This window comes from Myotis brandtii, unplaced genomic scaffold, assembly GCF_000412655.1.
Source record: "Myotis brandtii unplaced genomic scaffold, ASM41265v1 scaffold155, whole genome shotgun sequence".
In the NCBI taxonomy this organism is placed as follows: Eukaryota; Metazoa; Chordata; class Mammalia; order Chiroptera; family Vespertilionidae; genus Myotis; species Myotis brandtii.
The window spans coordinates 219,855-244,387 of record NW_005355621.1 but is presented as its reverse complement, the minus strand read 5'-3'; the positions used below and the strand labels follow the sequence as shown (position 1 = coordinate 244,387).

General features: G+C 49.8%; 1 protein-coding gene across 1 annotated transcript in view; it reads right to left on the bottom strand.

Moving 5' to 3' along the window:
• The window catches only part of LOC102253554 (synapsin-3), a gene marked incomplete at its 5' end in the record, with an annotated part of 283,126 nt that overhangs the window by 48,782 nt on the left and 209,811 nt on the right, over window positions 1-24,533 (bottom strand). Inside the window, one exon of the mRNA XM_005861683.2 lies at window positions 23,223-23,285. Within this exon, the coding sequence (XP_005861745.1) occupies window positions 23,223-23,285 (63 nt within the window). The remainder of the gene's footprint in view (window positions 1-23,222; window positions 23,286-24,533) is intronic.

Below are 24,533 nucleotides of genomic sequence, written 5' to 3'. Positions count from 1 at the left end.
GAGTGTGTCTGCAGCCAGACAGCGAGGAGGCGGCTGCCGGGCCCTGCCAGGGAATGCTAGACAGACTCCTTGTCTCTCTGGCTCACTCGTGAAACATGGAGATCGTAAAGGTCATTGTAAAACATTTTCAAAAACAAGAAAGCAATTTTTTTTTGGTGTGTGTGTGTGTGTGTGTGTGTGTGTGTGTGTGTGTTGGGATGGGACTCCCTGGCAAAGGAAACTGCTTGCTTCACCAAGTTAAAGGAGTGAGAGCACCGTGCCGAGGTTGGAAAACATTGGGGTGTTTGTCTTCTAATAAAAAAAAAATTTGTTTAGCATTGGGGTTGTGCAGGCTTCTCTCCCAGGTGGCTCTGCCTTGCGGGGGTGGGGGGTGGGGGGGATGGGTGTAACAGGGTGGGTGGAAGCTTAGGAGGGAGGGGAGAGGCAGGGGTCAAGAAGTCTGCCATGTGTGTGCCGCCTGTAATGACTACATTTACAGAACAAACAATCAGAACCTCAGAGTGTGAAAGTACTCGAGGGGGCATCTGGTCAACCCTCTCACTTTGCAGATGAGGCAAGTGACACATGGGGAGGGGCAGGCGACCTGCCCGGGGCTCCTCATAAATCAAGGACCAAGACTGGCTCCAAGTCTTTCAGCACCAGGGCTGCCGGCTTCTCTCTACCAGTGAGCCACGGGGCGTGACACGAGGAGCCCCCTGGATGACTTAGGGGTTCACAAGGAACATTCACATTTTAACAGATACTTATTTCAATGTGTACTAGGGGAAAATGATCTGGCCCATAAAACTCGTAATTTATGACAGTGCTACAAAATGTCATTCCAAAACACATTTATTTAAGCAGAGAGAGAGGGAGAGGGAGAGGGAGAGTGTGTATGTATGTGAGTTGTGTTAAAAGTGTTGGATCAATAACAGAACAGGTGACCTGTAGGGTTCTTATAAATCATGACTATGGTCCACTCCATCTTTAGAGCTTAGGTGCTCTATGCCCCCGCCCCTTACCATCTTCTTTTTACTTCTGATGCTCAATGCCCAGAATGCCCAGAGGGCAGTGGGGTGGCTGGCCCTGGACTAATCTGTGAGCTCTCCCCTTCCAGGAGCTAGATTCGAACAGGCCCCTGCCTGCTGGGGGGCAGAGCTGTGGGCCTTGTCTTCCAGGAAATCTTAAGCTTACCCCATGTATTTTCCTTCCTCCCAGAGCCACCTACCCTTCCATACACCTCACCTAAGAGATGAATGGGTTACAGCAGATGAATATGTAGCCAGCAGCCTCTCCCTACAACCCCTGGTCTATGACAACAGTACATTAGTAGGCCTTCAAACATCCCAAAGTCATACTTAAAAAATAAAGTCAAAAGACTATGAAGCTATGGATTTTGAAAAATGTATAATGACATGTGTCCACCATCATAGTATCATTCTGAATACTTTCACTGCCCTAAAAACCCTCCGTGCTCTGCCTGTTCATTCCTCCTCCCCTCGAACCCTGGCAACCACTGATCCTTTTACTGTCTCTGTCTGTAGTTTTGCCTTTTCCAGACTGTCCTAGAGTTGGAATTATGCAGGGGGTGGGTGGGTGTAACAGGGGTGGGTGGAGGGCAGGGAGCACATGCCTGGGTTTTGGGCTCAATCCCCTGGAGGAGGCAGCCGATCAATGATTCTCTGTCATCATTGATGTTTCTATCTCTCTCTCCCTCTCCTTTCCTCTCTGAAATCCCTAAAAATAAATACATAAATCTATAATAATAAAAGCATAATATGCTAATTAGACTGGACGTCCTTCCGGACAAAGCCGGGCTATATGGGAAGCCCGGGTCCCGGGTGCCAGAGGGAAGCTGGTGCCGGCAGCCAGGGGAAGGAAGGCCTACTTTTGCACAAATTTTGTGCATCGGGCCTCTAGTAAATAAATAAATAACAGACTATGAAGGGTGGTCCTATTTATGTGCAGATTCTATACTAGAGTTAGCTCTCCTCTCCTGGCCTTCCTAAGAGCAGTGATCACAGGGACTCTGAGACAATACTTTCTTCTTCTTTAAAAAAAAAAAAAACCTTTTTAAATTGATTTCAGAAAGGAAGGGAGAGGGAGAGAGAGATAGAAACACTAATGATGAGAGAGAATCATTGATCGGCTGCCTCCTTCGCGCCCCCTACTGGGGATCAAGCCCGCAACCTTGCATGTGCCCTGACCAGGAACCGAACTGTGACCTTCTGGTTCATAGGTCGACACTCAACCACTGAGCCACCCTGGCTGGGAGAGACAATACTTTCATATGTACTGACTGTCTTCTAGAATCAACAACCCTATGAAGACAGGGCCTTTGTTTTGTTCTCCACTGTAATCTCAGTGGCCAGAACACTGCCCGGCACATGGGAGGGGCTCGTTAACATTGTTTAGTAAATTAACAAATTATCAGGCCCTATGCTGGGTCCTGGGGCTCCAATCATGCTTTCTTCTCTCAGGGTCCAGCCCAGAACACTGACAGTCAGACAGTCAGACAGTCAGATGGTGCAGAGAGAGAGCTGTGCTAGGTTCAGAGCTGGCACAAAGGAAGGCAGGGAGCAGGGGCAGGAGGGCAGTGGGCAGGGGGCAGGAGGGCAAGAGGTCAGGGAGCAGGAGGGCAGGGGGAAGGAAGGCAGAGGGCAGGAGGGCAAGAGGGCAGGAAGGCAGAGGGCAGGAGGGCAAGAGGGCAGGGGGCAGGAAGGCAGGGGAGTAGAGGGCAGAAGGCAAGATGGCAGGGAGCAGGAGGGCAAGAGGGCAGGAGGGCAGGGGGTAGGAGGCAGGGAGCAGGGGGCAGGATGCTTGGGCAAGACGAAGAAGGTTTTAAAGGTGAAGATACTTCAACTGGTTTAGAAGGATGAGCTCCCAAGGTAGGATCTGAGTCCTATAAAGCACAGGTGGGCTCGGGAGGACCTGGCTTAAGGAGGTGTCACTATGACTGTCCCGGGTCACCCTCTGGCCATTTCTGAGAACAGAAGTGGGGGAAAGGAGGCAGCTCCAGTGCCTCTGCTCCCTGCCCCCACCCCATTCTAACTGCCCCTCCTTGGCTCCAGGCAATGGTCCCAGAGCTTCGGGCGCCACGGCGGTGCTGGGTTTGGGTGATGGCATTCAAGGGGGCTCCACCTGAAACACCAACTACGACCGAGGGCTGGAAACTGGTGTCCGGGAGCGGCCCCCACGGCTCAGGAGAGGCAATAGCTAAATATTTGGGAATGTCGCGAGCCGGTTATTAAAGCATTGTCAGCATGAAGGTGTCCACAGTAGAAGTATTTACACCCCAGAAATTGGCAACCACTATGAATTAGGGCTGTTCCCCGGCCCAGCGAGCCAGTCGGCCAGCACACCACTGGCTGGAAGACAGCACATGCTGCCTGTTTTTCAATGTTCCATGGAAGGAACTGAAGTGTTGCAACACATGTTTGATTACTGTTTTGTTAAAATAAAAGACTTGATTTTAAAGCATCCAACTCTCCCCGCCAAAAAAACCCCACACTCAAATGTTTGATGGACATTTACTTGGGCTGCTGGGCAGTTCTTTTCTGTGAAGCCCTCGGAGGAAGGCTTCCCCTTCCACGTGGATTCTCTGGAGGGTCACCCGAGGGTGGAGCGCAACCCGGTTTCCCACGACCGTGCTGGGCAGGGACACTCACTGGAACGGAGAGCTGGGTGCTGAGGCTGACACAGACCACGCTCATCACAGACCCTCTGTGCTCGCCTGATGGACTTGTGGTAAGTGTTGTCATTAGTTATGGAATAAAGTTACAGCTAACATAATAGTACTCCCCACCCCCTCCCTCCCAATGTGTTTTCACTGATTTCAGAGAGAGGAAGGGATAGAGATAGAGACGTCAATGGTGAGACAGAATCATCGATCGGCTGCCTCCTGCATGCCCCTCCCACTGGGGATCGAGCCTGCAACCAGGGCAGGTGATCTGACCGGGAATAGAACCGTGACCTCCTGGTTCCTGGGTTGACACTCAACCACAGAGCCACATCGGTCAAGCAGTACTTTTTTTGCCTATAATTTCCAATTTCATTAGAGAGGAGGGTTCTGGGGTCACCCGGTGGCCTCGTAGCACAGAAGAGAAAACTGAAGGTGCCCCCCCCCCCCGCCTCGTCCCCTGTCCAGAGGGATAAGGCCACTTTGCTCCTGGTGGTACAACTTCTGAAAGGGAAGAGGAAGGGAGGAGACCTGGAAGGCGGGGAGGACCGTTCAGAAGTGAGGACTTGCGGCTCCTCCTCAGAGTGCCTTTGCTGTATGAGGGAGAACTGTGTACAGACTTCATGATTTCCACAGGGAAGAAAACCACCATCGTGGATGGGTGCCAACAGTCTATGAACCACTCCCATGCCCCCTGCAGTCTCCTATCGGTGCCCCTGTGAGGGCCAGCAAGCCTGGGCCCCGCGATCTCTCGGCCTCATCCCCGGCCACCAAGCCCTCGCCTTCTCTTCCAGTTCCTAGAACTCGCCAAGCTCAAGGCCGCCTCGGGGCCTTTGCAGCTGTTTGTTATTCTCTCTGCCCGCACACCTTTCTGCAGATCCTCACGGAGCCGGATCCTTCTCGTGGCCTCTCCCGACCACCCTGTCCCAAGCAGCCCTTCCACGCCCTCCTCACGCTCTGCAACTTCACCCTGCCGCCTGCCCTTCCTCCTGCTCACGGTCTGGGATGACCCTGTAGTTGTCAATACTCCCCACAAAGCAAACTCGCCAGGCAGGGGCTTGGCTGTTGGAATCACGACTGTACTTCTTGCTCTTTGCACATAGTAGGTGTTTTGAGAACGATTTTCTGAATGAAGAAACGAACACGTGGATGCCAACCATGGTTTCTTTTGACACAAGGAAGTGGTTTTCAAATTGGACGCCCTGGGGGCCTGAGATCCCTGGGAGACACCTCGGGGGCACCTTCTTTGGGGGGTGGGCTCCTGCGAGAGACCAGCTGGGTGGGACTCTGGCTCTCCCTTCATCTGCAGCTGCTGCGGACGGACCTGGTGTACACGGTGTATACGACGTTGTGTGTTTTCATTGCTCACTGGGCAGAGGGCTCAGAGGCGGCCTCAGAGCAAAGTTGGGTTGTTGCTGACGCAGCGTCGGGTGGAAGCCTGGACTCCAGACCTTCAGCCAGATGCGTGGGAGCCGGTGCATGGGGCGCAGGTGGAGGCAGTGTTGCTAGTGAGGGGTGGCAGCAAGAAGAGCAGGGCCACTAAGTTTTCTTTCCAGCTGCCTCCACGCCCTGCCCCTGAGCCACAGACTACAGATGGGCAGGCGGCCGCTTTCTGCCGAGCCCACATGGGAGCCGCCAGCCCTTTCCGACCACGACCTGAAACATAGCGTTTGCTCCTACACTCACCGAGAGAGCCACAGTCCCCGCTCTGGGGCCTCTTCCAGGGGGATGCTGTGTTCCCAGCACTCACTTTCAGAACTTGCTCATGTGCTATTCCGGCCTCTCGAGGGACAGCCCAGGGGGGCTGTGCTGATAAAATGGCTCCGGGCACGAGACGGGGGGGGGGGGGGGGGGGGGAATGCCAAAATGAATAGCAGCTTTGTTTATTTGGCGCAGGAACAGGCCAGAGGAGCTATAGCAAAAAAATAAATAAATAAAAGTTCCCCTTCTCTCCGCAAGAATAAACCTCCTCCGGCTGCAGGGCCAGCAACACAATTTACTTCCCAGAGCAGAACAAAGGCAAGGAGGCTGAGATGGACTTTTGGAGAAGAACTTTATTTATAAAGTAATTATGGGGTGGGCGTGGGATAGGGCTGGAGAATGGGGTAAGATCAAAAGGCACTTGAGAAGCCTAATTGCAGAGCCAAAAATAAAAAGCAGCAACAGACCCGGGCCGGGTCTAGTGATATGTGTGTATACACACACGGAGGCATTTATATACACATCTGTATATACACAGGGCTCCGAAATAGGCCTGGCTCCGCTCTCTGCAGGCCTGTCCTGCGTTTCCTTCCCACAGTGGCGAGAAGATAACCGTAATGAATAACACTGCCATTTTCTGAGCGCTCACCATTGCCCGGCTCTGTGCGAAGTGCCACAGGGCACAGGATAACAGATATCGCCACCCTTCCCACTCTCTGGGCTTCTCTGGGCCTCAGTTTTCCCTTCTGCAAAATGGGGGTAATCAGATTATCTGCCTTACATAGCTGTTGTGCCAATTAAATAAGAGAGCGCACATCAAACTCGGAGCACAGCCTGGCTGCTGTGGTTCAGTGGTTGAGCGTCGACCTGTGAACCAGGAGGTCACGTTTTGATTCCCGGTCAGGGCACATGCTGGGCTCGATCCCCAGTAGAGGGGTGTAGGAGGCAGTCAATCAATGATTCTCTCTCATCATTGATGTTTCTATCTCTCTCTTCCTCTCCCTTCCTCTCTGACATCAATAAAAATATATTAAAACAAAAAAGGAGCACAGGGCCTGGCACTCAGTAAGTGCTCAATAAACGGTGGGCGGTTGCTATTGTTTTCCACGGGGACCTCACACTCAAAATGTTCAAAACCGCAATGACCTTTCCCCCAAGCCTATCCGTCTTGATTCCACATTTCAGTGGGTGGCATCATCAGACCCTCAATTTCCTTCTGCCCGACACCCAGTCAGTCCCCACGTTCCTTCAATTCTGCTTTTCTTATATCTTGACTGCATCCTTATCTCACTCCTCACTGTCTCGGCTCCTGCCTGGGTTCAAGCCCTTATTTCTTCCCTGAACGGCTACAGTTCCTTCCTAATGGGTCCCGGGGACTCCAGACTCCCTCTCTCTTATCTAGAAGACAAAGTCCAAATTCTGGAGTGCAGTGTAAAATGCATCTACGGTCTGGCCTTGACCTTTCCCATCTCACTTATTCTTCCAGTTCTCACTCCAGCCCAGAGCCTCGAAACACTGGCTCTCCCTCAGCCTCAACTGGGGCTACAGAAATGCCAGGGCCTGGGCTCTGCCCCAGGAGGGAAGACCATGTGTGTTTGTGGCCTCAGCACAGTGACTATGTTCTCACTCCAGCCCAGAGCCTCGAAACACTGGCTCTACCTCAGCCTCAGCCTCACCTGGGGCTACAGAAATGCCGGGGCCTGGGCTCTGCCCCAGGAGGGAAGCCCATGTGTGTTTGTGGCCTCAGCACAGTGACTACACACACTCAGTACAGTATAACCTCGTTTCTCAAACTGAATTCGTTCCAGAAGGCTGTTCGAGAAGCGATTTGTTCGAAAACGGAATCATTTTTTCCCACTAGAAAGAATGTAAAGTGAATTAATCCATTCCAGACCCCCAAATGATTCCATTTCAACCTTTCTTATATACAGTATATGTCTAATATACGGTTTAATTTATAAACACTTCTTAAATTTATCAAACCATCCTCTATTAGCCTTAAAGGAATCTTTTATATATCACTGTCTCCGAAATGCTACCACTGAAATGCTATCACAGGCTAACTGCGTTTCCTTTGTCCGATCCACAACAGTTTTTCTACCTATGCAATTGCCTGTGATTGCTGTTTTGTGAGCACTTTCCACTCCCTTCGCAACATTAGCACTCTTGCTGGCCTCTTGATGTTTTAACATTGTGCTAATCATCGATTTTGCCAGCAACAAAAGCATTCTCTCCAACTTTGCTCGTTGCCTGCAAGAAGCTTTATGTTTTGCTGAGGTATCAGCATGAAAGGGCTGTCAGGTCGAAAACTTGAGTTTTGGTTCTCAACCAAGCCATGTTTTTCTGTGAACAACTTGGTTGAGAACCGAATTGTTTGAGACGGAAGACGCTCGAGAAACGAGGTTTAACTGTATTTTTTGTTTGTTTGTTTGTTTGTTTACAAATGAGTCAATCAATGATTTCCCCTCCATCATGGCTCAGTTGTACCTGGACTCCCTTCTCAGCTCTTATCTTTCTGCTGAGTTTACCTCCTTCTGCTTTGATTGAAGTCAGTTGTCTACATGATCTTCTTCTACCACCTCCCCTCCCAGCCCCTCTGGCCATCTGCCTGCTCCTGGACAGCACAGAGGTGGCTCCTGCCCCAGGACCTTTGTGCGTGCCGTCCCCTCTGCTGCCATGCTCTTCCTCCTCTGTCCACATGGCTCGTCCTCTCCTTCCTTCGCATGTCACCTCACAGAAAGGCTTCCCTGGTCACACCCCCGTCCCGTTCTGTCCCTCTCACCCTGTTTCTTTGGTCTTCTCATCACCTGACATATCGCAGCTCTTATCGCCCGCCTCCCCCATAGGAAGCAAGCCCCTGAGGACAGAGACTTCGGAGTTCAGTGTTATAGCTCCCGTGTTAGCACAGTGCCCGGCGTGTAGAACGCGCTCAGTAAGCATTTCTTGAACAAATGAGTGAATGGACATGCTTCGCTTTCCGGTGAACCAGTATTTTTCAAACTGCGGGATTGAAATGGGTCATCAAATCAATTTAATGGGTCACAGCCAACATTTAAAAAATGGAATAGAATGCAGCAGGTTATATCTAAGCACCTGGCACATAGGAAGGACAAGTGTTCTTTCAATTTATCTACCTACCTACCTACAGTCTGGGAATCAGGTGACAGTCAAAATGTATTACTTATTGTGGTTTGCTATACAAATGCTTGGAAAGCGTTGCGTGTACAATGGTAAATATTTTAGGCTTTGAAAGCCATAATGACGATTCAACTCTGACCTTTCACCGGGAAGGGCTGTGTTACAATAAAACTTTATTAATGAAACCAGGCCGGGGGCTGGATTGGGCCTTGGGTGTTAGCTTGCCAAGCCCTGCAGTGGACTGCAGTCTGGCACGAGCCTGGGTCTTCAGCGTGTAAGTTCTCTGCAGTCGGGAGCCATGTCTTTTTCATCTCGGGATCTTAACCAAGAGTCCTCCATCCAGGGTCTAGTCCACTTGCACATAACCAATGCTCCTTGCACATAACCAATGCTCAAGTATTGAGTATTGGGCATAAGTATTTGCCAAAATATTCAATGAACAGTTACTGAGTCCCTAACTCGGAACAGCTGGGCACCAAATCCATCCATGTTTGCTGAGTGAACACAAGAGCCCTGGCCTTAAGTTCTCAATAGCCGTGGCCCCTCCTCCAGTCCCTCCGAATGCGGAGCCTCAGAGCTCAGAGGATGTCCTCGCCCGGCTGCCAGGACAGGAAGTGGTGGGAGTGACAGGAACCCCGGAGGGGCTGGTGCACTGTTTAGGGAATGGCCTGATTATCCCGCCTATCAGTTGCTGGTTCCTTTCCTTTGCTCTTCCCTTCAATAAATCACCTGCAGTGCTGAGCGAGCGCCCGCCCGGGTCGCTGAGTCCTTTGCCCACGCGTTTGTGGAGTTGCAGTGTGACCGTCAGACTGAATGGAAGGGAAGGGCGGCTCCTGGCAAGTGTCAGCTCTGAAAGCAACACTTCGGCTGCTCAGGCGCCGGCGCCTCGCCTCGTGCAGGGTGCCGGGCGCTGGCCTCCACCCGGAGGGGCGGTGGCATCCATGGGTGCAGCTCGTGCACCCAGCGAGCTTACAATCCAGCAGGGCGGGTGCAGACGATAAGATGACGCAGAACAGGGGTCTGCAAACTTCGACCTGCGGGTGCAGCCCATGAGTTAAGAATCACGTTGAAAAGGTTGGGAAAAAAAACCAAAAGAATGATATTCCAGGACATGTGAACATAATATGTAGTTTAGATTTCAGTGTCCATAAATAAAGCTGCCTCATTCATTCACGTGTCCTCTAGGGCTGCTTTCACACTGCGATGGAGAGTCGAATGGTTGCAACAGAGATGACACAGCCTGAAAGCCTAGAAGAGTGACCATCTGACTGTATAGAGAGAGCGCTGACCTCACCCAGCATGAGCAGCACGTGGAGCTCAGGCCCTGACAGTCAGGAGCTACATCGCCTGGTCCGTCACCCAGAGCCCCCCAGGCGCCCTTGCTGCTGTTCCCTCATCCCTCAGGGAGCCTTCGAGCTCCCAGGCCCCGCTCTTCAGCTGTGCGCAGCCTCCTCCGTAGACCCCACTGAATCCTCTAAATACAACCATCTTAGGAGTCAGTTTCCTGAGGCGAAAAAGCCTGAAGCGCACTCACTGTCCACCACACTGTCCCTGGCGTCTCCCCCCGACCCCCCTTTGGAGGACTGGGTGCGGGTGTGCAGGCTTCTTGGCCTGGAGGCCAGGAGTCGAGCAAGAGACAGGTCTACCAATGGTGCCTAGTTTGCCTGGATGGAGGCTTAGAAGAGGCTGCTGACAATTGTATCACGAATCACATGCGCATGTACACACACGCAAACATGCACGCATGCACGAACATGCACACCAAAATGTAATAAGCCCACTGTGTCTCTGGCTTCCCCCCACAGACACCCTGCCTCTGCCACCTGTCAGCAGCGATGCCAGCTGTGCCCATGCGGAGCTGTTTACAAGAAGCCAGAGACGTGGCTGCTCTCCCTCCAGGAAGCAGGTGGCCTCTGCCTGTCTCAGGACGCCGCTTCTCTGGCTGGCCGGTAGAAAGAACGGCTGTGGCTGCACACTTTGGCCAAGAAAGGCCTCTGTGGACATGCAGGCTGCTCCGCTCCAAACAGGCCGGTGGGACTCCCTACAGGCTGCCCTCCTCCGGCTGGGGCACCAGGACCAGTGGAAAGAGCGTGCAGCCTGCACAGACGCCATTGTGTGACCTTGTGCAAATCATTCGTCTCCTTGGTCTCTGCTTATCTCCTCTGTTAAATGGGTATCATGATACCAATACCCACCTCTCAGGACTGCTGGGGCCTGGCCGGGCTTCCCATGTGGGTACAGTTTGTAAATGGTACATGAGGGTCTCATGCTGGGGGAAGAGGAGCTGGTAGTCAAGCTGGGAACTATAGGGAGTGCTGCCCACCCCACAAGCGATGCGCACCCTCTCCTCCTTCTGAGGGGCTCCTGAGGGATGGCTTCTCCGGCCCCTGTTGCATACAATGCAGGGGTGGGTCAGCCAGGAAAACAGAGAAGAGAAGAAGGAAATGGTGCTGCTCCTCCATGTTTGCAGGTTCACAACATCCTGTTTTTCCTGTGGGTGCTGTGGGGTCCGTGCTCACAGAGCAGGTAGTGTATTCCTTCCAGGGGAGTCTGCCAGGTGGAGTCTGTCCTCCTTGACAACATGCATCTTAGGAGGCGGGGCTGCACACTGCCTTTGAACACAGTGCCGGGTGCTACTCTTTCTTGTCCTCTCATTCGCTGGCATGAATGCTCTGAGTCTTGGCTTTGGGCCTGGGGTGTGGCCAGTTCACCAAACAAGAGCCCTTCATATGCAAAGATCATGCTGGCCTCCAAGGTACTGACAAGTTTCTTGGGTGGAGCCCTGCGAAATTCTTTAGAAATCAACCCTCCATTCAGTTGGCTGGTCGCCTTAGAATGGGAAGCAATGATTCCACCAGGGCATTCCCAGAGGTCCCAGGCAGCAGGAAGAGAAGGGCCAAAGGACCTGCTGATCTTGGCTCGAGTCCCCTTTCCACCACTTACCTGTGACCTTGGGCAAAATAACCCTCGGAGGGTTAGAGGTATGGAGGGTGTGCATCCTGGTGCAAGGGTGCTCAGGACTCGTTAATGCCCTCCCGCTATTCCTGTTGCTCCACACCCCCACCAACAACTGGTGTTGTCAATCTTAATGATGGGCAACATTCTAGTGGATTTGCAGTGATAGTTCATTGTGGGTTTTTTTGCTTTTGTTTTTGTTAATCCTCACCCGAGGATATTCCGCCCCTCCCCCCCATTATTTTTTTAGAGGGAGTGGAAGGGAGGGGATGAAACACACAGAGAGAGAAACACCAATATGAGAGAGACACGTTGACTGATTGCCTCCCATGTGTGCCCCAACTGGGATGGGGGAGTGAGCCTGCAACCGAGGTACCTGCCCGTGACCGGTCAGAATCAAACCTGGGACCCTTCAGTCCGAAGGCCAACACTCTATCCACTGAGCCAAACCAGCCAGGCCCCCACTCTATTCCTTTGTCCATCTTGCCTCATCTGAATTGCATTATCCTGGAGGAGTCAAGGAATTTGCTCAAGGTCACTGTGCTGACAAACGACAGAGTTCGGATCAGAACCCAGGGAGGCCCAAACCCAAAGCTTGTCCTCTTCCTCTTCACTTACCCACCCATCTCACATTTGCATGGAGCTTCATCCTTGTTAAGGCATGCTTACTCACTAGCTGCTCCAAGTCACTGGGTGAGGAGAAGCATGCATATTTGATACACTTGACCCACTGCACTTATGATTAAATGACTTGCCCAGGTCGATACCACTGGCCCCATGGAGCATGGGGCTGGCAGGAGGGCCCAGGTTTCTGAACCCAGACCAATGCTCTTGCCAGAGAACCAAGGTTGGTACAAGGATGTGGGAACTGGCAGAGGAAGTGCCACCAGTACTCAGCCTTAAACTAAGAAATCTTAGCCTTAAACCCTTGTAAGAGAAATGAGTTACCCGTCCAGGTGATCTGCCTTCAACATGACAAACACCAGGCAAACCAGAGTCAAACAACGGCTGTTTCAGTTTGCTTCTGTCTGTGCTCACATCCATGGCGTTTTGTCATCAAAGGAAGATCTTTAGGATTCTCTACAGAATGTGTGTGATGCACATATACACACACACAGGTACTGGGAACGAAAAAGGGGGTATGCACAAGTACAGTGACCAGAAGTAACCTCACAGGGTGATCTGGTCACTAATTCCTAACTGGGCAGGGCAGGTGGATAGTCATGCCCCAGGCCTATAAACTCATAAAAGGTTTAACCAAGCCCCACCTATTGTTCTAGTGCAGGGGTGGGCAACCTTTTTGTGAGTGCGTGCCAAAACCAGCAAAATCTCTGACTCAAAATTCTTCTGCGTGCCAACCCTAATTTTTTGAGAACATGTTACGCCTACTTGATATCTCTTAAGGTGTACGTATGTGAAGAACCTTGAAGAAATAATAAAATTCATTCGAGCGACAAAAACACAGTATATGATGATGAAAAATACATTTATTTTTTAATGTATACATGTACACTGATAGTCCGACAGAAAACTTTATGACTCCGTTTGATATTATCAGTGGGACTTTTGCTGCTGCATCACTGATGACAGAGATTTTACATCAGGTTTATATTTCGTGACCTTCAGAGATATGCACGAGCTACTACTTTCATCCGTCAGGCTACTCCTATTATGAGACTTAACAAAATTCATCACTGAGAACAAAGATTCACAAGCGTATGTGGATGAAACCAAAACACTGGTCGGATCTAGGAAGGCAGGGAGAGTTAAGGCAGAGGCATAGAAATTGCTCTTCCCCTCTCTCGTCAATCCATGTCTATGGTCTTTAAGATAACTTGTTATGTAAAATTATTTATTTATCTAAGATGCACCTACACTGAATTTATCTGAAAAATAAAAAAGTCGATATTAAGAAAAAAATTGTAAATGGAAGATTATAAGAGAGGGTTTCACGTGCCAGCAAAAGTTACTGGCGTGCCATGTTTGGCAAGTGTGCCAGGGGTTGCCCACCCCTAGTGTATCTAGGTTAGTGCACCTGAGAAATGCCAGAAGTAATTCTCCTCCAAACCCCTCCAAGGAGGAGTCTGATCCCCGCCTCACTTTCTCCCATCTTCCTGTGATCTTCCTTACTTTCCCTCCTGAACTCCACATGCATAAGAGACAATGCAAACTGTCATTCCCCGAAGCATTTGAGATCTTGCTTCCTGAACTTGGCACCAGTCTGGCTCAAAATACTCGCAACAATAAAGATTTAAGAAAAATTCTCTACAGGTTTGGGTGTTTCTTATGTCAACTACAAACAGCACACACACACACACACATACACACACACTCACACCTCACACAGCTGATTCAGCAAACACTGAATTAATGAACACTGAACCATTGCTCCTAAAGGAAAGACAGGGTTAGGTTCCTTTAAGCCTCTGGTCACAACATTTTCACCAACCGGTCAATACATCGCCTTAGTTTGTGTTTCTGTTTGAAGACTATATTCCATATATACTGTTTCTGTTTGGAGACAGTTTAATATATATTATTGATTCGTTAACATTGAACTCATAGCCAATGGCGCTGGAACTCATACCCGAGCGAAGCTTATCTAACACACATTTCCTCCATCAGGCCCATCACAGCCTCCTTGCCTGTGGGAACACTACACTTGGGGGGCGTTTTACACAATGAAACCACCAACAAAAAAGCATAAGAATGTGCAAGTGTGGCCCTAACAGACTGAGAGGAGGAGCCTTGCTCACGGTTGGGGGCTGGAACCAGAAGGCGGCACAGGAACGAGGTGTATCGGGCTGCTCAGATGCTTTGCTGCTGTAACAGTCATGAGTGACCGTGAAGAGCTGTGAGAACTGGTTTGAGGGAGACGCAGACCTCTTAGCGAGGAGGTGAGTTTATAAATATGAAATCCGTGTGCTGGAATCCCCGGCAAGGGACACAGGACTTAACATTTTCATGAAGGCATCAAGGACTGACAGGTCCCCTCCGGAGGGCCCGTTTGGCTCAAGAGAAGCAGAGGGACAATGAGGACAGTGGTGATCTAAGGGAGGTGGGAGATGAGAGGGAGGCAGTGGCGTGGGCCTGGTCCTTCGCTCTCCTCCTTCCGTTTGGCAGGACCTTGACCCCGACCCTCTCTGAAGCACCTTGCCCACCAGAGCCTCCTTGGCTGAGCGGCAGACAGAGTGGCTCTCCCCTCTGGCGGTCTCCCAGATGCTGGGGACGCTGTGCTTTCTTAACCGCTCCCCTGGGCTCCATTCCTCCGTTGGCTCATTTTCTAGTCCTCCCTCTCCATTACCATGTCATTGGGCCACCCACTCCCACTTAAAATGCAGCCGTGCCAGGAAAGCTCCTGAGTGAGTCAGCCGGTCACTTGGAGCTGATGACAGCAGCGGCCCTGGCCAAGCAGGGGTGTGGGAGACGCTCGGGCTGGTGGGAACATCGTGTGTAGGAGCTGCCACCTCAGCCTCCCAGAAGAGACAGGCTGTCTGCAGGGGCGACTTAATCCCGTCAGTCACCACTCCAGGCTCCTTTGAGAAGGACAGCAAACCCCGTGCATGCAGGGAAAGTGTTAGGCTACCTGGGTGGAGGCTTATTAAGCTGTGATCATGAATATGCCTTTCACCTCTCTCAGCTCTGGTGCTGGAGCCAGACTGCCTGTACCCCAACTCTGCCACTTACTCCCCGTGCCTCAGTTTCCTCATCTGTAAAATGGGGATTCCAATAGTATCTTTCTCATGGGGTGGTTATGAGGATTGCACTCAATGACTGGATATATATAAAGCACTTAGGACAATGCCTGCATTGAGTAAATTCTAGAGAACACTAGGTTTTATTATTATTGTGCTTATTATTATTATTGTTGTTATTGGGCCAAACAATCTCAAAGGTCTTTCTTTTCCTTCCTGTATTGTTTTTGGAGACACTTCCCTACTGTGTGGCCTTGGGTAAGACCCTTCTCTTCTCTCTGGGCCTTAGGTTTTTATCTTCCAGGTGAGATGCTGGGCTCAAACCCTGAAAGTCTGAAATAAGGATAAGGGGGCTCTCAGGGGGCGGTCAGTTTGTTATTAGCCTCCCTCCTGCGGGCACTGCTGAGATAAGCAGTCAAGCAGTCAGAATATTTATTCCTGTAGCGGAATTTTAAATGCCCATTCACTGAGCATTAACCAGGCACCTCCCTAAACTTTGGGAGATTCTTGTCTCCAAATTAGAGAGGAGGAAATTGAGGCACAGAGAGATGAAGCAATTTGCCTCAGGACACACAACCAGCAAAAGGTAAACCCACTTTTAAACCAAAAAACCTGACTGTAGAGTCTCCAGACTTTACCCCCACACTCTGCTGAAAGTTGGCCTTGAACTTAGTTTCTGATCCTTTGATGGTAACATGATCTTATGCCATTCATTTCAATGGACTGCTCGTAGTATTGATTGAAACAGTGGATTCTTTAAGATAATGTAGGAATCATCTCCATGATGTCTTAACCTTTGGGAGGGTCACAGGCCCCTGTGAAAAGCTGGAAAAGGTTATGAACCCTCTTTCCCTCCAAAAAATGTTCACACCACATACACAGATTTGTCTCAGTGTCAGGGGGTTCAAACATCTCAGGCTAAGAATTTCACACGATGCTTACACTCTCTCTCTTGAAATTCTCCGTAAGTTTTCATCTTTGCTAAACTCTGCATTGATGAGAACTTCCTACCTAAAAGGCCGTCCATTCCATTAATGCTCACCTCTGATTGCTAGAAAGTTGCTCCTTTAACACAACTGACATTCCATTCACCCTGACTTTGCTCCCTGCTTTGCCTCCTAGATGTCGTAGAGAATCAGTCCAATCTACCTCTCCACAACAATTCCCCGTATTTCTGAAGATGCTGGCCACACTGTCTCTAGCCCTTCCAGGCCAGATGCCTCTTCCCTTCTGCTCAGTTCAAATTTCCCTGGACATGCTCATCTGTCAGTGTCTCGCTCAAACACCCTGGACTGATGCACAGCCCAGAACCCATAGTCTTGTGGCCATGGACTGACCAGGGCATGTCTGGATCTCAGATCTCCATTATTATGTCCCAAGAGTGGGTGACATTCTGAAAACCTTATTTGACTTCAAAATATAACATATCAAAGTTCTGCACAGTACAGAAGCGACAATTCAATGAGCTATCACACAGCAAACATCCACATACACCCAAGTCAAGAGCTGAACCATCGCCCTCATCTCTGTGAGCACCCTTCCCTCCCCCATGGAGATAATGTTGACACTTTTATGGTAACAATGTTCTTGCTTTTAAAAAAGTTGTACTGACAGAGGAGAGAAACCAAGATGGCGGCATAGGTACACACCGGAAAATACTCCAGAGAGAAACCAAGATGGCGGCATAGGTAAACACCAGAGATTGCTGCCTCGCACAACCACTTCAAAAATACAACTAAAAGACGGAATGGACATCATTCAGAACCACAGGAAGGCTGGCTGAGTGTAAATTCTACAACTAGAAGGAAAGAGAAAAGCACACCGAGGCTCAGAGGAGGTGCGGTGCTGAAGTAAAATACAAAAGTGCGGAGGTGCATGCGGAGAGGGCTGGCAGCTGAGGACACGGTTGTCTTTTTCAATCGGGAGGGAGTTTCAAGCTCTGAGCTCCAGTTCTGGGCAAGTCTCTGGGGACCCAGACTCATACGGGAGAAATGGGACTGTCTGGCATAGGTCGGAACTCGAGAGCAGCTTTCTCTCGGTTAGTCATACCTCCCTGATGGACTTCAGTTGGATTTTGGGCCCCAGAGCATGTCTGAATATTCTTAATAATAATGGCAGCTAATATTTATCGAGAGCCCACTGGGTTCCAGGCACTGAGCTTGATATTCATCGTGTCTCTTAATCCTCACAAGCTTATGAGCTTGATATGATTATCTTCACTTTACATAAGAAGAAACTAAGGTGGGGAGGCTAAGCAATTTACCCAAGGTGTCACAACCAGTAGACGGAGTAACCTAGATTCAAGTCAATGCCCTTTGCAACTATAACATAAGGCCTCCCAAAGATGGAAGCATGTAACTAGATTACATTTTTTAAAGGTTAAAAACTGAGTAACAAAATGAAAATATAACTATCAAATGGAGAAAAATAGTTGCAAACTATGACCAAGGATGAATGTGTTTAATATGCAAAGAGTTTTTATAAATTAATAAAAGGACAAGCATCTCGATAAAGAAATGGTCAAAGGTTTCTGAGGTCAGGTAAGTCTGGGAAATTCTGCTCACGTTTCCATGTTCTTTCATCCCTACAATGTATATAAACAAAATTCATGACTCTGAGAAGTTCTGCAATAAGATCTATTTGAACACAGAGTTCTTCAAACCTATAATTATAATTCTTTGGGACAGACTTTGAAGCATGTTGAACTCTATAATAATGACTGCCTCCTCTGGTTTATACAGTCTGGTAAAACTTTCAACAAAGGAAAAAGAAAATGGAATTAGTCTTGTCCAGGGTTTCTCAGCCTTGACACTGCTGACATTTTGGGCTGTATAATTTTCTGTTTTTTTTGGGGGGGGAGGGGAACTGTCTCAGGCATTGGAGGATGTTCAGCAGCATCCTTGGCCTCCACCTGGTAGATGCCAGATGCCAGTAGAATCTCTCCCACCCCTCGCTGTGACAACCCAAATTGTGTATAGACATGGCCAAATGTCGCCGGGGGGCAGAACCATCCTCTGCTCATATGAACCATTGGTCGAGTTGGACTTATTTCTGAAGAACTCCTGGTGTTCCCCATGATCACCTCCTGGTGTTCCCCACGATTACCTCCTACCTAAGTGCTCCCCCAACTGCACAGTGTTTGATTTCTGTGCCTTGTGATACCTATCGCGCTTGTTTTAATACAAGAGGGTATTCATCCACCTCTTTTCTTCAAGTCGTTCTTCTTTGTTGGAATCCCTTACATTTCCAGGCACACAAACCACCCACATTTCCCCTGAGGTAGAAGTTTTTTCTATCCCTCCACCCCCTAGGGCGAATTAAGTTCCTTCCTTCAAGCTACATTAAAATCTTCTTCCGTCAATCCCCATACGGCCCTGCGAAGCCTTCTCCCAGACCTCCAACACACATTACACTTAATTCTTTATGTGACTGTTGCCCCAATTCAGTGAGAGCAGAGTCTGGGTCCTATTCATCCTCCAATTCTTGGCACAGAGCAGGCCCCAATCAACACATAGGAACAGAGGAGAAATGTGACGGATGGCTCAGTGATCGCATGCACAGGGCGCTAGGTGGGCTCCCAGCAACACTGAGTTCATGCTCAGCTTCTGCCAGTTTCTTCTAAGAACGTGCTCTGCTGGGCTCCAGGCAATCTCCCTTCTTGAGAGGAGCTGGAAGTACCATAGAAGGTAGCAATTTTGTTTTTCTCTCTCCTGGCCATGAATATGACATCATCATCTGAATCTGAACAATAAAGATTTAATTTAAAAAAATGTAAAAAACAAAACACACACACACACAAAAATAAAATAAAAAAGTTGTATTACCCAAGTATGTATCCCACTTTAACACTATAGTTTAATTTCCCTGTTTATTTTTATTTTTTTATTTTTTATAAATGGAACATACAAATAGGAATTCTTTTGAATCTGGCAATGGTGTTTGTGAGATTCATGCATGTTAATCTGACCTATAATTATAATTCTTTGGGACAGACTTTGAAGCATGTTGAACTCTATAATAATGACTGCCTCCTCTGGTTTATACAGTCTGGTAAAACTTTCAACAAAGGAAAAAGAAAATGGAATTAGTTTTGTCCAGGGTTTTTCAGCATTGACACTGCTGACATTTTGGGCTGTATAATTTGCTGTTTTTTTTGGGGGGGAGGGGAACTGTCTCAGGCATTGGAGAATGTTCAGCAGCATCCTTGGCCTCTACCTGGTAGATGCCAGATGCCAGTAGAACCTCTCCCACCCCTCGCTGTGACAACCCAAATTGTGTATAGACATGTCCAAATGCCGCCGGCGGGCAGAACCATCCTCTGCTCATATGAACCATTGGTCGAGTTGGACTTATTTCTGAAGAACTCCTGGTGTTCCCCATGATCACCTCCTGGTGTTCCCCACGATTACCTCCTACCTAAGTGCTCCCCCAACTGCACAGTGTTTGATTTCTGTGCCTTGTGACACCTATCGCGCTTGTTTTAATACAAGAGGGTATTCATCCACCTCTTTTCTTCAAGTCGTTCTTCTTTGTTGGAATCCCTTACATTTCCAGGCACACAAACCACCCACATTTCCCCTGAGGTAGAAGTTTTTTCTATCCCTCCACCCCCTAGGGCGAATTAAGTTCCTTCCTTCAAGCTACATTAAAATCTTCTTCCGTCAATCCCCATACGGCCCTGCGAAGCCTTCTCCCAGACCTCTAACACACATTACACTTAATTCTTTATGTGACTGTCGCCCCAATTCAGTGAGAGAGAGTCTGGGTCCTACTCATCCTCCAATTCTTGGCACAGAGCAGGCCCCAATCAACACATAGGAACAGAGGAGAAATGTGACGGATGGCTCAGTGATCGCATGCACAGGGCGCTAGGTGGACTCCCAGCAACACTGAGTTCATGCTCAGCTTCTGCCAGTTTCTTCTAAGAACATGCTCTGCTGGGCTCCAGGCAATCTCCCTTCTTGAGAGGAGCTGGAAGTACCATAGAAGGTAGCAATTTTGTTTTTCTCTCTCCTGGCCATGAATATGACATCATCTGCTCAGTCGGCACGTCCAGAGTGTTTCTGACAGTTTTCTCATCCCAAACAGCAGGAGGAAGCCCTTTTCCCTCGCTCTCAGCGTTTCCTTAAACCTCAGTTTATTTCAGTTGGTGATGTTTTCCGTCCTTGGAGACGTGTCCTCCTTTCCATGTTTTCCAAGTCCCTTTTGGGCCTGAGTTTCTCAGAGGCACCCCCTCCGCCCCCCAGCACTGGGTCAGCCTCTTTAAGTATTTTCTTCCTTTTATTTCCTGTCTGGGATGATTTTAAGCTTTAGAAACAGAATTTAAACCCTCTAATCTATACTATAAAAGGCCAGTGGCTGTAACGCCGTAACGCTGGAACGACCAAACGACTGTCACCAGGAGGTACATGGAGCACCTCTTGGTCCCTCCCCCTGGCCCGTGAGCAGTGGCTCTTGCGGCAGGCGGGGCGGGGTGCGAGCTACAAGTGGTGGAGGGTGGGGTACGAGCTATGAGCGGCGATGGGCGGGGTGGCCAGCTGAAGCAGGCGGAAGCAAGCTACTCGTGCACGATTTCATACGCACTGGGCCTCTAGTGTTACAAGAATTGTCCAACATGGTGGCAGCGGGTGGAAAGAACAGGACAAGCTGGAGAGACATTAATAATGGGCAAGTAAGGACTTGATGACCATTTGAACATGGAGGAGGAGAGGTGATGACTCCCAGGGACAACGGGAGGACTGGCGATTTCTGCTCTAGATACGCTCACGGGAGGAGGAGGAGGAGGAGGAGGGAGACAAGGAGGGGAAGCAGGGTGTCTGGGAAGATCATGGGCATGGTCTGCAATGCCTAGAGTCTGAGGTTTCCATGGGAGACAAGGTGGAGATGCTGAGGGGGGAGCTGGATATGAGTCTGGTGCTCTGGATAGGAAGTGTGATTGGGGGCTGGCTGTTGGTGTGTAGATGCCGCTGATGATGAAAGAGTAGATGAGCGCTCAGATAGTGCGGGTGATGGAATAGACAGCGAGGAATGGAGCAGGAAGGAAGGTCCTTGGAGGACACAGAAACCGTGGTCAGGGAGAGAAGAGGAGAGCCAGGAGTTCCCTGGAGGAAGGACTGCGGGACAGAAGGGAGGCAGCAGATTTTAATGACACAGAGAGCTCGATTCAGAAAAAATTCCTGTTGGGTTAGGTTATTGAGGACCAGGGGGAGGGCAGCCTCAGCAGAATGGCAGGGTTGGGAGGAGAGGCCGTGGGAACAGACACAGGGATGCATCAAAACGGGTTCACTCACCCATCCAGTCCACCAACAACCGGAGGGGCCACTGTGCACCAGGGGCCCGTACAGGACACAGAGGTGGGGTGAACAGGCAGAGCCCCGCCCCCACGGTGTGTACTTTCTAGGGAGAGGTAGCATGGAGGGAGATTCAGTTGAAAGGCGGTCATTGGAATGGTCATCATTCCACAGATGAGGAGGCAAGGGAAGTTAGATGGGAACTGGCTCAAGTTCAGGACATCAGAGCTGGGGTCGTGGCCTGACCTGCTGGGCTCTTTCTTTGCTGCCTGAAGGGGATGGAGTTTAGGTGGGAAGCGATGATGCAGAAGGAACACAGGGTGGGGAAGAACAAAGGTGTAAGGTGCAGGATTATTTGCGGCTGGGTGGGCCTTCTCAGAACAAGGTTGCTACTGGCTCCTGCTGTCCTTGACCTAGGACCCCTGCATTGGACTGGTGCTTGGGCTCAGGTCCCTCCAACAGGGATGGCATGCGCTGAGATCTACATGTTCTCACGTGGTTCTATTGGTGCCAGAAGTTTGAGAGGCGGCCTGTGGTAGCCACTCCCCACCATTTCCCCACACTCCTACCCCCTTACTGAGGAGTAAATCTCCATTTCCTGTGGAGACCCTGATCGGTCTGGTTTGAGTGGGGCTGAATACATCTCCATATCCACTTGTTCAGGGTGGACACAGGAACCCAAGCAAGGCCGATCAATGCCCCTCCATGAGATCAGACATAGAGATGCTTAGGGACCAGGTGGGCCACCCGTAGCCATGCTGACTGTCTTAAGAACACTCCAAGTAGAGATGAGCAGAGTCAAGAGAGAGGAGACTGAGCTCTGTCAGTATCATTTGAGTTCCTGAATCCAGCGCTGTCCTAATCTATCAAGAACTATTCTAGACTTCCCGATGGCTTGGACCAATGAATTACCTCTCTCCCCCAAATTTGAGTAGCGTTTCTATATTTGCAACCGAAAGAATCAGACCAATATGTCAGCTGTGACGGTGTAAAATATATCATCTACTTTCACAGAAGCTGACTGGCTCCAGGGACTTCCTCCATGGAGCCCGATGTATTAGCCACTTTCTAGATATTAGCCTTGCAGGTGACAAAGCCATGAGCTTACAGCCAGCCATGTCTATCAAGAACTATTCTAGACTTCCCGATGGCTTGGACCAATGAATTACCTCTCTCCCCCAAATTTGAGTAGCGTTTCTATATTTGCAACCGAAAGAATCAGACCAATATGTCAGCTGTGACGGTGTAAAATATATCATCTACTTTCACAGAAGCTGACTGGCTCCAGGGACTTCCTCCACGGAGCCCAATGTATTAGCCACTTTCTAGATGTTAGCCTTGCAGTGACAAAGCCACTAGCTTACAGCCAGCCATGGCACAGATGACGACAGGTACAAAAGAATCACCATTTACAAGATGCTTTACATATTTTATGGTTGGGGGTCACCACAACATGAGGAACTGTATTAAAGGGTCATGGCATTAGGAAGGTTGAGAACCACTGGCATAGATGATGACAGATACAAAAGAATCACCATTTACAAGATGCTTTACATTCATTACCCTGAAGCCACAATCATAGGAGACAATTAGCTAGCAGTTCCAGCGTGGTTTCGGCGAGTCCGGACAGAGCTGGAGAGAGGTTCCCAGCTCTGGGAGCTCAGAGGAAGGGGGCTGGGCTGGGCAGGAGGGGGAGTGCACTTTGGGAGTGGTGAGGGACGGACAGAGAGGGGGACAGGGTGTCTGTATGAGCATGAACATGAGTGTGAGAGCTGCTTCTCATACCTTTCCCATTCCGGAGTGGGCATGTCCCAGCTTGACCACCACGGGGAAGTGAGGGGCTGTGAGCTGGAAGAGACAAGAGGAAATCACTCATTAGCATCTCAGAGCAGCTCTACCAAGGCTCTGGGCGCTGCCTGTGCTGCAGAAACAATCAGTCACCTGACACCCCCAGGAATCCCCAATAGGATGCTTTGACAGGTGGTCATCCTGCCGCGGCTCAAATGCCCTAAATGCCGACACTTCTGGCGTCCAAAGGAAGCTCCCGCCCTTAAAACCGGTCTGCCCGGGGCATCCACCAATCGGAGAGATGGAAAGGGAAGCAAACTGACCGGTTTCACATCCTGGCTTGTGTGACCTCTGACCAGCTGCTACATGGATCTGTGCCTCAGTTTCCTTGTCTATGAAATGGGGGTGATGAGTACCCATCCCATAGGGCTGCTGTGAGAATTAAGTGAGTTACAGCATGGGAAGCACTTACGTTGTAAGTACCCAATGAATGGCAGCTCCGTTATTCCTGTTACAGTTCTGCCTTACGTTATCTCCCCAACAGCCTTCAAATATCTGGAAATTCTCATTTCCTCTCCCAAGCCTTCTCCAGGCCACCCTGAGAGGTTTCAAGTCCATGGGACCACGCCCACCAGGGGCACATGCATTCATTGGTCACACTGTGCGTGCAGGGCACGGTGCTGAGCAAGGGCCGGTGTGATCTCCAACCGGCCTCGCTGGTCCCCTGTTGCATCCCCAGCTTCCAGAACACTGCCGGCCCAGGAAAGGCACCTGACACGGAATCTGGGTGTCGGGGAGAAGGAAGAGGCAATTTGGGGCCAGATTATTGGGGGTCTTCAAAGCTGAAGGGAGGGGTACACATGGCTTGGATGGGCCTTGGGGAAGTCGCTCAGTCTGGGGACAGGAAAGCGACGTGCCAGCTGCAGGATGAACTCTATCAGGAGAGACCGAAGGGCCAGACACCGACGTGGAATTGATTAAAACTGATAGGAAGTGCCACTGCTTGGGCCTGGACTGGGGCGGGGACAGTGAAACGTTTTAAAATGGAAATAACAGTTTTCAAATGACCATAGAAATTCAGAAAGGGGATTGTTCACAGCCTCATCACCTAATCAAATCAGTGTATTGGTCCACACGACTTTAGAATCCTCGTTTATAGGTCCAATTACAAAATGGGATACTCTGCAATAATATTAGAGATAGAATTTTACACCTGTCTCCTCATTTAACATTATGCATTAAGTTTTTTCCTATTTTTGCCACCATCTCCAACCCCCCGCCCCCCCCCCCATCTCTCTCCCCCACTCC